Source organism: Equus asinus, chromosome 4 (assembly GCF_041296235.1).
Source record: "Equus asinus isolate D_3611 breed Donkey chromosome 4, EquAss-T2T_v2, whole genome shotgun sequence".
NCBI classification, from domain to species: Eukaryota; Metazoa; Chordata; class Mammalia; order Perissodactyla; family Equidae; genus Equus; species Equus asinus.
Window position 1 is genome coordinate 131,323,574 of NC_091793.1, and position 14,628 is coordinate 131,338,201.

Below are 14,628 nucleotides of genomic sequence, written 5' to 3' on the forward strand. Positions count from 1 at the left end.
AAAAATTTTAGTTCTTTATTTTCACATCAACTGGAGATTATGACTTAAAGTTATCTATGTTGTAATATTGACATACATAATGTGTATATTTTAACGAAGCTGTTGACAGATGCTTGACTATAGTAATATTGCAAATTACAGCTTATTCAATCTGATAAGCCTTAGAGGCAATTGCACTTGTTTTGAAAACAAATACATTACTAATAGTGAATATTGATTAGTTGTTTGCAGGTGGTTATTAGCAGTGTCAGAAATGAAGCTTAAATTAATTATGCCCTGATAGATGTTAATAATTGTTAGAGAGAATGCCCTGCTAGTAATTACTTTTAATGACTACTGCACCATTAAGAAAGGTTAACTTGTTGTGTATAAATCTCCCACACTACACAGCTACTACCTCATTAACTGTTCAAAGACGGCTGTAAACCAAATATGCTGTATACTGTGCATGGTAGAAATGGTTTGTTTCCCGAGATTGGTTCATTTACTCATAGAGTTGACCCTCGCTTAATTACCGGGGGGGGGGGGGGGTGTTGTGAAGAGGCCACTAAGCATTTTCTGCCAATTAAAATGCTGAAACAGTGTAGGAAACTGCCATCTTGCACATGCTTTGAACCACATTAATTAGAAAGTTTCCACAGATGAGCGCTTCTTTTTAAAAGAATGCTTTTTCTCCCTCGATAATGAGGAAGGGAGTTGGTGAATAACGAAAGCTTGGAGACCTTTAACGTTGTAAGCGACCTAATTTGCAGACTAAGGGAAGCTTATTTCAGACATTTAGCATTCTTTATTGCACATGGTATCTTGGGTGCAAATAAAGAAAACATTGCTAGTTCTATTTAATAGTTTGCATGTTGTTAGTTTGGTATAAGTTTTATAAAAGATGCCTTTTATTGTTTGTTGTTTTTTATTGCTATTTTGGGGGGTTTTTTTGCTTTATACCAAATTGTGATTGAAAAAATCAAAACAATTTTATTGCCTGAATTGCTTTCTTCTACACCTAGGAAATTACAGTAGAATTTATGTAAGCTTAAATGTAAATGTTATTAATTCTAAAAATAAGTATTTAAATAGCATAGGAAAGTATTTTAAATACCATAAATTCAAGTCAACTTTACTTCTCATAGGTTGAAAGGATTCTAATTTTCCTTGACAAAGATTTACAAGTTGTTAGGAGAATGACTATTACTTAAATTTTTAGTGCTGGAAAACTAAGATTATTTTTAAAAATCAACAGTAAATCTGTATAAGAAAATGTTTATAATAACACACTTATGGGAATAGTAGGGCTGTTTTGCTAATGAAACAGTTGTGATGGAATGGTTGCAATCTATAGAAAATATCTGGAAATTTTCTGATTTATCTGAAATGGGAAATGTAGCTCTTTGTCCCTTATTTCTTGGCACTGGCAAAAATAAGTGATAATTCATGTTAGATGAGACATAAATACTTTAACCTTACTCTTAGATATATTTTTAGGTGACATTGAAATAAGTATAGGTATATTCTGAATAACTTCATGTAGATACAAGTTTGTTTTGTAGTAATCTTTTGTTCCTCTCCTTCTAATTAGCTCAAATTTTGAAAAATTGATTGCCATTTGGATTAATAATAATATATTCCTTCCTTCATGTTTAATTGTACTTATTTTTCTTATAGATCTTTTATGTGAAGCCACCTTTATGAGGTAAATACGTAAGTGATAAATAAATCACTTGGCCAATAATTCTCTTAAAATACTCTGATTTAGTGGAGAAAACTGCATTAAGAGAGGACTTTGGGTTTAGTTGTGACTTTGCCATCTTAGCTAGCTGTTTAACTTTTTTTAAATGGTAAAATATATGCAGTATAAAATTTGCCATTTTGGGGGCCGACCCCGTGGCCGAGTGGTTAAACTTCTGCGTGCTCCACTTCAGCAGCCCAGGGTTCGCAGGTTCAGGTCCCAGGTGCAGATCTACACCACTCAGCCATGCTGTGGAGGCATCCCACATACAAAGCAGAGGAACATTGGCACAGATGTTAGCTCAGAGCTAATCTTCCTCAGGCAAAAAAAAAAAAAGAAGATTGACAACTGATATTATCTCAGAGCAAATATCCCTCATGGGCACACACAAAAAATTTGCTATTTTAACCATTGAGGTGTACATATCAATGTTATTTGTTACATTCACAATATTATGCAATCATCTCACTATCTATTTTTAAAACTTTTTTTATCACCCCAAATAGAAGGTGTGTAACTGTTAAGCAATAATTCCTCATTTTCCCCTACCTGAAGCTCCTGTAACCTCTAGCCTTCCTTTTTTCTCTATGAATTTGGCTATTCTAGATAGTTGATATAAGTAGAATCAGACAATATTTGTCTTTTTATTAATTATATTTATTTAATTTATATATTTGTCTGGTTTATTTCACTCAGCATAATGTTTTCAGGGTTCATCCACATTGTAGCATGTATCAGAACTTCATTCCTTTTTGGTATTAGCGTGATCAAGTGGATTCTGGCCTCTAGCGGCCCTGCGTACAGCAGAGCAGAGCCCTGCTCAGTTGTCTCGCGCCGTCCTCTCTCGCCTTCTGGTGCTGTGTTAGACAATGCTCCACTGCTATTCACAGGGGTTTCATGGTCAGATTTTTCACAAGTGGGTGGCCAGGTCCTTCCTCCTAGTCTGTCTTAGTCTGGAAACTCCACTGAAACTTGTCCACTGTGGGCGACCGTGCTGGTATTTGAAATACTAGTGGCATAGCTTTTGGTGTCACAGCAATATGCAGCCACCACAGTATGCCAACACACCGATGGGTAGTGTGGTTCTCTAATCAGGAAAGGAACCTAGGCCTTGGGGGTGAGAGCACCAAATATTAAACCACTAGACCATCAGGCCTGGCTCTTCGTTCCTTTTTATGGCTGAATAATATTCCATTGCGTCTATATTACCACGTTTTGTTACTCTTTTCATCCATGGATGGACACTTGGGTTGTTTTCACCTCTTGGCTATTGTGAATAATGCTGTAATGGACACGGGCATACAAGTATCTAAGTCTCAGCTTTCAGTCCTTTTTGGTATGTATCTACCTAGGAGTGGAATTCCTAAGTTATGTGCTGATCCTATTTTGCTTTTTGAGGAACTACCAAACTTTTTCTACAGTGGGTACACTATTTTATGTTCCTACCATCAATGTACAAGGGTTCCAGATTCTCCACATCTTTGCCAACATGTTTTTCTTTCTTTTTTTTTTCCCCATTCTAGTAGATGTGAAGTGTTATTATTTAACGTAGATGAAGACAGTTTGAGGAATACTAGTGTAGATTATTAAAGTCCTTTCTAGCTATATAGTATGACAATAGCTAGTATGTTGCCAGTTCAAATAGCTACTAGTAAGGAAGAAATTTAAAAAATTGTCTTTTTAATGGGGCAGAATACTTGACATCTTTGAAAATAGTTTTTCTAATTTCCAACTCTGTCGATCAAGACAATGTGTACACAGAGGAGTAATAAACTATTTTATAATAGTCCCAATTGTGCCCTCTGTTTTATGTACAAAAAATGTTACTGGAAGTTACAGGATCCTTTTTAGTCCTAGAATTGGTTATTTTTTTTAAATCAATTAAAAAATCGTTTGAAGGTAGCAAGCATACCATATGTATTTCCTCTAGTTGGTAAAATGGGAAAACTGTTTTAAAGAGTTAAATAAGATGTTCAAAGTTATATATCAATTATTTAATTTTAATCTAAAAGCAAAGTCTTTTTCTGATTCTTGGCTTTTCGTTGCTGTTTCTCAGTAGCCAATTTATTGCCAGTCATTTTACTATCTAACCAAAAACCCAAAAGCATTTGTATTTTTTTTAAAGTGTGTGTGTGTGTATGTATGTATGTATATGTCAACTTATTTTGGAGGGGCAACTGTCCAAGCTCAGTATAATACCATTTCTTAAACAACTTCAAGTGGTATCATTCACACTGTACTCTAAGTAAATGTCACTCCCTCAAAGATACAATGAGAATGGTGCTCTTGAAGTTGGGCAATGGTATGACCCTGGATTGATTTATGTAAGGCTTTCTCCTTTATGGGATTGTGATTTTTTTTGTATTTTCTGAATTTTAGATGTCAAATATGACAAATGCCAAAGATTTTCTGATCATAGTGGGCTTCTCTCTTTCAAACATTTCTTATTTCAGTTCCTTGCTTTCTCACCTGGATGAGAAAGAGGTATAATTATCAGAGCTGATACATAAGAAATTGTCACTGGGAGTGTGTAATTTGTGGCATATACCCATTTGTGCACACATGAATTCATGCCCCTTTCACACAAATCCTCCCCAACTACATGTGTAAGCACTTTGCTAATTTAGTGTGTCAATCTACCAGTGATTGGATTTCACTTATAATGTATTTAGCTCACTTGTTTGCATGTTGGCAAATTGATTTTCACTGAATTCAATTTTGATTGTTTTGTCATTTGCTAACTTGGTTTTTGGCTTATTAACCAAAAGTCATTTGAGAGTATAAATCATCTCAGAACATTGCAAAATGTTTACGGCTTTGTAGACTCTTTCTTGGACTTTTCTTCGTATTCAAGATACCCTTAGCCAGAAGTTAATATGCTGAGACTTTTAGAAAGGAAATACATACCGAGAATAATGTTCATTTTCAGATATAATTTTTATGATTAGGAAATAGAATCGCATTTTTCTCAAGTCTTTACTGATTAGATTTGTATAAATATGCTTATAGGAATATTTATATGTTGGTTTAATAGGGTCTCATAATCTTATAAGCTCAAATTTTAAAATATGCATGTAGTGCTAAGATTTTTATTAGCTTGTTAAATTATATTGTATAAGTTGTTAATCATCTCAGATGTCCACTGTACAAATTAATGGTATTCTTTCTATGTTAAGATTTAGACATTTAATTTCTATTATAAATGTCTTAATAGGCAAATACAGAAATGAATGAATATGTATTTCTCAGTGTAAAATATAATGTAATACTAGAAAAAAGAATAAATCAGGTTAACAAAATTTACCCAACTAGATTTTGGCTAATGTGGATTTCAATTTAGTATCTTAACCTGGTTATAGGAATTTCTTGGCTATCAATTGAAACATAGGAATAAAATAAGAAATACTTTTATTGGGTAATTTTGGTGACTAATTCCAGTAAATGTTTGGCCAAAATAATTCTAATTAATAAGAATTTCTAATACTTATGAAAATTATCAAATTTGTATGGTGTTTTGGGTCGTGTGTGTAGTTTTGGCAGTCCTTATTCATATATATTTACATTAGTGAGTGTACATTTTTTTTTTTCTACTACAGAGTCTCTTGGAATATGAATTACTGGCTTTTCTAATTAGCTTAGTGCTGTTTAAGTTCTAAATTGAAGTTGCTTTTAGATTGTTTTGAGATAAATTGCTCCTAGATTGGATTATTGCCAAACTAAGGAAAAATATATTTGGGGAGGGAGAGTTATATACTAATATATGAGACATTTTATTTCCAGGTTAACGTTTTTGTTACCAGCCTCAATTTGTCCCATTTAGTTATTATAGGTACTTTTTGTCTCTCTTTCCCACTAGTATGATTGGATCTTGAGAGCTGTGATGTTTTTGTTGGTTTGGTGGGCCAGTAACTATTGGCTCCCTGACTTTGTGTATACCTGTGGCCACTTAATAGTTATCTGTTAGATATGGGATAAAGCACAGAGCTTCCATTAGTAATAGGTGACCTGTTGTTTTCATTCTGTGAGCTAATTTAGCTAACGAGAATTAGCTAGGTAGTGTTAATGTTATTGGATGCTGTGACTAAAACACCCAATGGATAAACAATTTTATTGATAAAGTTCAGCATTTAGTGGGTCAATTAGTTTCATTTCCTTACCTATTCTTCTCTCTGTCTTTGAAAATTTTAAGTTATCTTGATGAGGAAATGCATTTTTCCTTTGTTCTCTTATCACAAGACTTAACATAAAGTCTCTCAGCAGATTTATAGTCCTGTTAGATTTGACTAGAAAAATAGCATTTTAGATTAAAAATTTGATAAAATTATCATTCAGTGGAATTTTCCATAGATAAATATTAAAATAAGCAGAGTTTTAAATCATAGCATTTCTATTTTGTTTTAGGTTATTAATAGAAAGTAATGTCACATTTTAAATGAAAGTGCCCCACCCCAGAACCACTGGCATTTATTTCTGATATCTTACGCGCTTATGAATAGCCCAAATACACCTATGTTTCTCACAAGTCATACTGTGAAAATGTTCCTCTTGTGTTCTGATCCAGTTAAACTTACATAGTGAGATTAAAAAAAAGAAAGAAGGAAATTGTACAGAAAGCCAAATTGGAGGAAAGGGTGTTTGGAACTGGGGTATGAAGGAGAGATGATGTCAATGGAAAGAGGACTGAGTCATCCTTCGTAAAAATAAGAAATGAAATACAATAAAGCTACCAGTAATAAGCCTTTTTTGTATCTCGTGTGACTATATTTTCATTTTGGGCTGATCTGTTGTTTCTTAAACTTTGTATTAGAAAGATTTACAGAGTATGGTGCATAAGATACTTGGCTTCCTTTAATGCCCACAGGAGAGTTTTATAATTATATTCTCTAAATAAACAGTTTTATTGCTGTGGTTTTATCTTCAGCGATTGGTAAAATTTTATTTACAGTCTAGATGTTAAATGTGCATCACAGCCTGCAGTCATTTTAAGTCCGTGTTTCTAATAAGGTGGGCTACTGAAGATACCATTTATAACTTGCTCTGAGTTTCTTAATTCTTTCTGAAGTATTCGAGTTGGTTATATGGTGGTTTTGTTTTCAAACATGCATTGCCAAAATATAAACCTTCTTAAAAAGCCTGGTCTGGGTAAGATAATCTATCTTCCGTGACTCAGTTATTTTATGTTTATTCTTCTTTGGAGCTTTTTTGGTTTATATTGTCATACTAATGTTGACTGTTAATTTCTTTCCTACAGCGTGGATTTGTGGTATCATTTCTATCACTGTCATTAGCCTGCTTTCCTTGCTAGGCGTGATCTTGGTCCCCATCATTAACCAAGGATGCTTCAAATTCCTTCTCACTTTCCTTGTTGCGCTAGCTGTAGGAACAATGAGTGGAGATGCCCTTCTTCATCTGCTGCCCCATGTAAGAAATCTTTTTAATCTTTAAAAGAACTAAAAATATGTAAGCTAAAAGGGTCCTTCATTAGCAAGCTGTAGCACACTAATATAATATTTGTGTTGTTTTATTTGCTTACAGGCTAAAATATTTTTCCATTTGTACAGTTTTAATAGCAATATTTTTTAGGTAAATTGAGTTGTTAGGTTTTAAAATGGCAACAAAGGCTGGTAATGTTAGTTTTCTTTCACCTGTCACAATGCGTGCATATCAAATCACCACGATGTATACTTTAAATATCTTACAATTTTATGTCACTTATACCTCAGTAAAGCTGAAATTTTTTAAAACTTTGCTCCATTAGCATTTCTGAAAATGAATACTTAAAAAGTCAATGAGTGATCTATCTTTTTATCTGTGTGTATGAAAGAAAGCCTCTAGAAGTCTATGAGTCTTAGAAAGTTGTGCATCTAACCAGTGTGCCACAGGCATCGTAATTTGAGCAGGAGTAGGCGGACATACTTGGTTAACTCTTTTAGGTGTTTAGCTCTTTGCACAGGGGCCATTTATCTTTTCACCTGTCCACCAGTTGTCTTCTTCCATTCCAGGGCACTTCTAATGATCATAAGTAAGCCCACACTCCTAGTATCTTGCTTATCAACCTTTTTAAGTCTATCTGTTGCTCGTTAAGAGTATTTGATCCAGTGTTATTGTTTTTACTTCAAATTCTGAAAACAATGAGGCATTTTCTTTTCCAAATGTAAAATTACAGACTTTAATATTTTTTTCTATTCACACCATCACCCCTCTGCACTCTTGGTTGAGAATTCCAAATCTAGTATCTAGAACAGTATATGGTGTTGCCTTTTTAAGGAAAAAAAATGAATGAATGAATCATAAAACTGTGAATGTGAATTTTTTTATTAAGTTGATTCATTATGTTATTTCCCCCTTTTCCTACCCTTGCTTGCCCTTTCTACCAGCCGTGAGGAGTAGCAACAGTCCGTTTCAGAACTGGGCCTAATAAGAGCAGTTGAAGTGAGAACAATGTTTAAGTGCTATTAAACTTATTTTTCCCTTGAGAAGTGTTAACTGAGTAAAGTTATTACCTTTTTAAATGGTCTTCACTCCTTGGAGAGGTTTAGAAACCTCTTCTGTTGACCACTAGCAAATGGGGAGAGAATACAAACAAGTGTTACAAGGAAGGACAATATTTAAAGCTAATTTTCTAATTTTTAATTTCTCTAAGATTAATATTGTGAAACTTGTACATTTCACAATTAAATGTATGTACAAAAGGAAAGCTATTTTTTATTTTTGCCAAAGCTTTAAAATGTAGGAAATCACACACGTTTAAGTATACAGTTTGGCTAATGTACCACAGTATGTGCTGAGGTAGCACCTCATACTTCTTTGAAATAATTTATAAGGGAAGAATATTATAAAAATATAATCAGTTTAAGAAAAAATCAGATTACAGGGAGCCACAAGTGGTGACCTGCTGTTGAATTAGTTTGTTTTATTTTTACTAAATATTAGGCATTTATCTGGGTCGTGTTCAGTTCAATTTACAAAGGACTTGTCACTCTGTATTTTCTTACTGCTGGCTTGATTCTCTCACTGTGGTCCGTATCTTAACCCCTCTAGGCATTTGAGTGTGTGGTCTTATTTTAGAGTTACTCTGAAATGCAGTAGGATAGCAAAATTAAATGGAAGACTACTTAAGTTAAATAATATTTAGGGAGCACTTTAAAAAGTGAAAGGTAGTTTTTCTGTGTCCTCTAGGAGATTATAATCTCAAAATTTAAAATAGCATTTTAATTATTTAGAAGTGTTTCTTCTTATTATTAATAGTCTCAGGGTGGACATGATCACACTCATCAACATGCACATGGGCACGGACATTCTCATGGACATGAATCTAAGAAGTTTTTGGAAGAATATGATGCTGTATTAAAAGGACTTGTTGCTCTAGGAGGCATTTACTTGTTATTTATCATTGAACACTGCATTCGAATGTTTAAGCACTACAAACAGCAAAGAGTAAGTAGTTTTTAATTGTTTATTTCATTTCTTAGATGTAAAACTCAAAGCAGAAACCATCGTTTTCTGGCCATCTGCTTTTCTTAGTTTTGGTGTTGGTGTATCTTAAATATCTGTCTTTTAATAGATAATCTTCAGAGGAAAAACTGCCTTTGATCTTTGCCATTATTTTGTCATTACATTTATTTTGGCATTTATAATCCAGCTGTATCAGTTTCAGTAAATTTGTCTTGTATCTTATTGACTTAAATAGGATAGAAAAAGTTATTGGCCAATTTGAGCTTATTATAAAAATGAAAAAATGTATGAATAGAAGCACATCCCAACAGCCTTCTCCGGTAATATTTTCAAGTATAGGTGGCTTTCATTGTCCTATTTTCTGATGTGAAAACATTTCCACAGAGCGCCTTTCTTTATCAGACATGCCTTGTCAGTGGTAGAAGTACTGGAGGTAAGAAGAATTTAGATTCAAGGGGCTTTGTAGGAAGAAAATAGAATGAAATGAAGGAAATGGTGATTCATCTCAGTAGTGATGAACCACTGAGGAGATGATGCTTGGACTATTGATTAAACTGCTTATCATGAACGTCTGTGTTTTAAGTCACATTTGTGAAAATACCTAAAAGAATTTTTCCTCCAAGAAATTAAGTTCAGGGCCACTACCATCCACTATGATTGACACCACCACCTCTCCCCTGCCCCCCGACCCCCGCAGTTCACATCTGTCTCCAAAGCCCTGTCTTGAATATATCTCACTAACATGTTTGTGATACTAACGCTGATTATCTTCAGTTTATTCTCTTTAAGTAATAAATCTAAAGAACATTTTTAGGAAGCTTTCCATAAAAAAAGAGTTAGAAAATTCAGACATTTTATTATTTAACTGCAAAAATTCAAAAAAAGAAGGAATCTTTTCTTTTTCTTCAAGAATACTGGATAGTCATGATCATAATATATACCGTCCACTTTTACGCTACAACTGTTATGCTATTTTTTTGGTATATATTTAGTTTGTATATGTATGTGTTTTGTACATATCCTCTTGAAACAAAATACAGTTTAGAACATATCGTAAAGAGTGAACTGAACTGGAATTCAGGGGGAGTGAGCCTAGTCTTGCCCAGTCACAAACTAGCTGTGGGACTATGACTCCTTCCCCATGATTTCCAGTTGCTATCTAAACTTATGGGAAATAAATCCTACTTCTCATCTGTATTTTCATATCGTATTCCAAATAGTGTATTTAATTTTAATTGCCATAGTGTAGTCAGGACATCATCATATTTAATTCCCTCCAAAGGAGGAGTATCAAGATGGTGCAGCCAGTGGATTATTATCTGAGGGATGCTAAAGGAACTCGGGAGGATCAACTTAGAGAAAAGTGAAGGAAAATCTAACAGCATTTGGATTTTGAAGAGTTGTGTGGAAGGTTATGTGGATGGGGAAAGAGTAGAATATAGTGGAAGGGATGCCAAAGTAAAAGTGGCTGAAGGGAAATGAGTTAGCGAAGGAGATTGCTGCAGAGTAATTTAAAAGAGGTAATGGGGGGGGGCTGGCCCCGTGGCCGAGTGGTTAAGTTCGCGCGCTCCGCTGCAGGCGGCCCAGTGTTTCGTTGGTTCGAATCCTGGGCTGGACATGGCACTGCTCATCAAACCACGCTGAGGCAGCATCCCACATGCCACAACTAGAAGGACCCACAACGAAGAATATACAACTATGTACTGGGGGGTGTTGGGGAGAAAAAGGAAAAAAAATAAAATCTTTAAAAAAAAAAAAAAACTTAAAAAAAAAAAAAGAGGTAATGGGGGCAAACTGGAGTCATGGTGTACAGAGGGGGAGGAGATGTGATGAAGAGAATTATTTAAATGAGAGCATTAATAAGAAGACTTCACAGTCGATTACATGAAAGAAATACAAGAATTTAGAGTCCCTCTGTGGGAGTGCCTAATTTAGAACACAATTACATATTGCAGAGTATAGAAAGAAGTTTTGAAATTGCTGTAAAGCCCTATTTTTCTTCAATTGTATGTACCTACTAACATTGAAGCAGCAAATATTAAGTATTCAATATGTACAAAATATTAGACACTGTATAACTTACAGATAAGTATAAAATGCAGTCCTTCAAGAGATAATTCAAAATTAAAAAGTTTTGTTTTGCTTTTTTAGTTTGTTTTTTTTTTTTGGGTTTATTTGGTGAGGAAGATTGGCCCTGAGCTAACGTTTGTGTTAATCTTCCTCTATTTTGTATGATGCCACCATAGCATGGCTTGATAAACACTGTATAGGTCCTTGCCCAGGATCTGAACCTGTGAACCCTGGGCTACCAAAGCAGAGTGTGCACACTTAACCATACGCCACTGGGCTGGCCCCTCTGTTTTTCATAATTTAATCTTGAAGTCATTTGGAACCTAAACTTACTGGCAAAATTAAATCCATTTATTTTTGTAAAGTAAACTAATGTAGGAAAATAGAGTCCCCAGAACATTGCAGCTTTTTTGTAAATTTGAAATTGTGGGAAGTAAAAAACTGAAAGGAACACCTTCGGCAGAGGCATGCTCTAAATCTAATAGTAAGGAATTCTTCAAGTATATCAAAGAAAGGAATCTGGGCAGACACATTAGTGCATCTCCTCTCTGATAAATAGGACAGTAAGTAACCTAAGATGAAAAAGTGTAATGCATTTTTTGCAGAAAGGGAATTAGCGATACTTGAGTAGAACAGACATTTGACTGTCTGCACAGAAGGATCCTTTATTGGAAGGAAGCTTTCAGAACATAAGTTAAATAATATACCAGATGCTGACCAGATTCAGCAAGTTGGGTCTTTGAGGATAATGATTTGACAAGCTCTTGGCAAAGTGGACAATCAGACCCAAAGCCATTAAACAAAATCCCAGCTGGTGTTCACACTTTCTTCTTTACTCTCTCTGTTCATCTCATTGACTTGGGTACTGCTGTTGGCTCCTCCTCCTCCCTCTTTTCCCTTCTTTAACTCATGACTGCTGTTTTGTTTCCTCTTTTTAGGATGTCTCCATATTAGTTTCTTTTGAACATTTTCTGTTTCCCCCCGTTTCTGTTATCTATTGCTAAAGCAGAACAACCCGAAACTTAATGGCTTACATCAACAATTTATTATTTCTCTTAATTCCGTCAGTAATTTAGGTGGGATTCAGCTGGGCACTTCTTTTGCTCCACTTGGCATCAGCTAGAGTCACTCATGCCACCACATTCAAACCCAGCCGGCATGAGTTGGCCTGGGCAGGGCAGAGCTGGAAGGTCCAAGAATGCTTCGCTCTACGTCTGCATCTTGGTCCTCCTCCACATGGCCTCTCTTCAGAGTCCAGACTGAGCTTCTTCATAGCATAGTGGCTAGCTTTCCTGAGGAAAAGCAAAAGGTGCCAGCCTCTTTGAGAGTAGTCCCAGAATTGGCACAGCATCGCTTCTGTTGCATTCTGTTGCTCAAAGCAAGTCAAAAGGCCATCCAAAATTCGGGGCAGGGGATAGACTCCACTTCCTTAGGGGTGGAGAAGAATGCTCATCCAGGGAGGGAGGAAATTGAAGGTGGCCATCTTGGAGCCTCTATCACACACTCCACCTGCCAGAACAAGCTTATTTACACAGCGGTTAGAAAACTCAGACATCTGAGACGTAGTTCACAGCCACCAACTAGAAGATGCTCTGCCAGTCAGTAAGCGTCTCCCAGAGGACACTGACCTTTACTTTCACCCTGTTCTAATGTACTTGCTTATTTGATCTCTTACGTTAGCATAGATTAGAAGTAGAAATCTTAAGTTCGAAGAGTTGTTGGTGATAGTGACACTGATCAAAGAAGAAAGCAGACTATTAAGAGATAAGATAGGAAAATTCAAGCCAAAACAATGAAATACACAATATTTAGAATTTATTAGTAATTGAATACAGATAAGATGAGGAAAGAAACTTGAGTATTGCAAAGCTGTTTGACGCTGGCCATTATGTCACATGTAGGGAAATGTCAGATTGCATTAAACACAGAATGAAATTCAAAGGAATAAGATTTAGTTTTTTGGAACTTTGTATTTCTACACACTTTTAAATAAGAGAGATTACATATATTTCACACATTTCATTTGGTTTGCATATAATAATAAAGTATTGTGTGCCCTATTCTTTGAAGTAGATGAATTGAACTTTTTAGTGGAGTACTCAAGAAAAACCGACAACATACAGATTTCATTGGATTTTTCATCTGGTTAGACCCCTTGATTAACTTCTAAACATGTTTTCTCATTCCTTTTCTAAATAACTTACGTATAGAGTTACCCACAGTTATCCCCATAGATGTTAACAAGTGAATATTGTTGCTAATTGTGGCTGAAAATTTGATACTGATACCAGATGTTTTTTTCAGGGAAAACAGAAATGGTTTATGAAGCAGAACACAGAAGAATCAGCTATTGGAAGGAAGCTTTCAGACCATAAGTTAAATAATACACCCGATGCTGACTGGCTTCAGCTCAAGCCTCTTGCCGGTAGACAACAGTTCTGACTAAAGAGAAACTTTTAAAACATAAAAATTGAAATATTGCTTCTAAACTGAGCCTTGTGTTGTTTGAAATTTCTTGTCTTTGTGGCTTCCTTAATATTACTTTCTAACTTGTATTTCCTTCAATGTGAGTGTGTCTTAATTGTGATTTTGTTAGTGTTTTTATTGATTTCAGCCTCATTCATACTGGAATGTGAGACCAATTATGTTACAGGGCAAGGAACATATTGCACTTTGACTCTACAGAAAAAAAAGAATGAAACAAACAAAAAGGCTTTGTTAGTGGTGGATCAGTGTTGGTTTTATTTCTTGACAATGCATGATCTCTGTGCCCTCCACATGTGATTGGTTTCATACGGAAAAAGGAGAATAGTCTCTGCTTAAATTCTCTGCTCATCGATCCCTCTCTTCTGTCGCCCGATAGATGTAATGAGGTAGCTTACAGTTTTCAGGGAGACGTAAGAAACGTTTTAACCTAATTTTCCCCCTTTCTGTTTGAACTTGTGTTTCCCCTGAGTGTACCAATGATTTTCTGCAGAAAAAGGGCAGCCTAGATTCTTAACTGTAGACTCTGCCCCAGAATACAATTTGGGAACTATTAGGATCTTTCTTACGTAATAAATAGCTTTTGAAACTAGGTGAGAAGGCCAACCTTAATCTAAAAGAATAAATAAAAAACAGCTTATCAGATGCTATCATTTATCAGATAGGTGGAGCTTTGGAAGATGCAAGTTATTTAAATGTTGTCTTTGTTTTCTTAAAAAAGAAGGTTAAAGTAGGTAAACTTTAAGGTTCCTTCTTTCTCTGAAAAATTATGGGTTTATTTTGTTATCCTGTAAATGCTGCACTAACGTGCCACCCTTTGATTTTCATCAGCTGTCCGTGATGTGGCTCTTAAGTTTCACAATACCTTCGTGCTTGCCAATTTTTCTCCTAACTCT

At 35.1% G+C, this 14,628-nt stretch overlaps 1 protein-coding gene across 7 annotated transcripts in view; it reads left to right on the forward strand.

Annotated features, from left to right (window-relative positions):
* The window catches only part of SLC39A10 (solute carrier family 39 member 10), a 124,487-nt gene that overhangs the window by 93,811 nt on the left and 16,048 nt on the right, over nucleotides 1-14,628 (forward strand). For all 7 annotated transcript variants that reach the window (XM_070508276.1, XM_070508278.1, XM_070508279.1 and 4 more), the window contains 3 exons: nucleotides 6,975-7,144; nucleotides 8,972-9,160; nucleotides 13,553-13,673. In XM_070508276.1, the coding sequence (XP_070364377.1) occupies nucleotides 6,975-7,144; nucleotides 8,972-9,160; nucleotides 13,553-13,673 (480 nt within the window). The remainder of the gene's footprint in view (nucleotides 1-6,974; nucleotides 7,145-8,971; nucleotides 9,161-13,552; nucleotides 13,674-14,628) is intronic.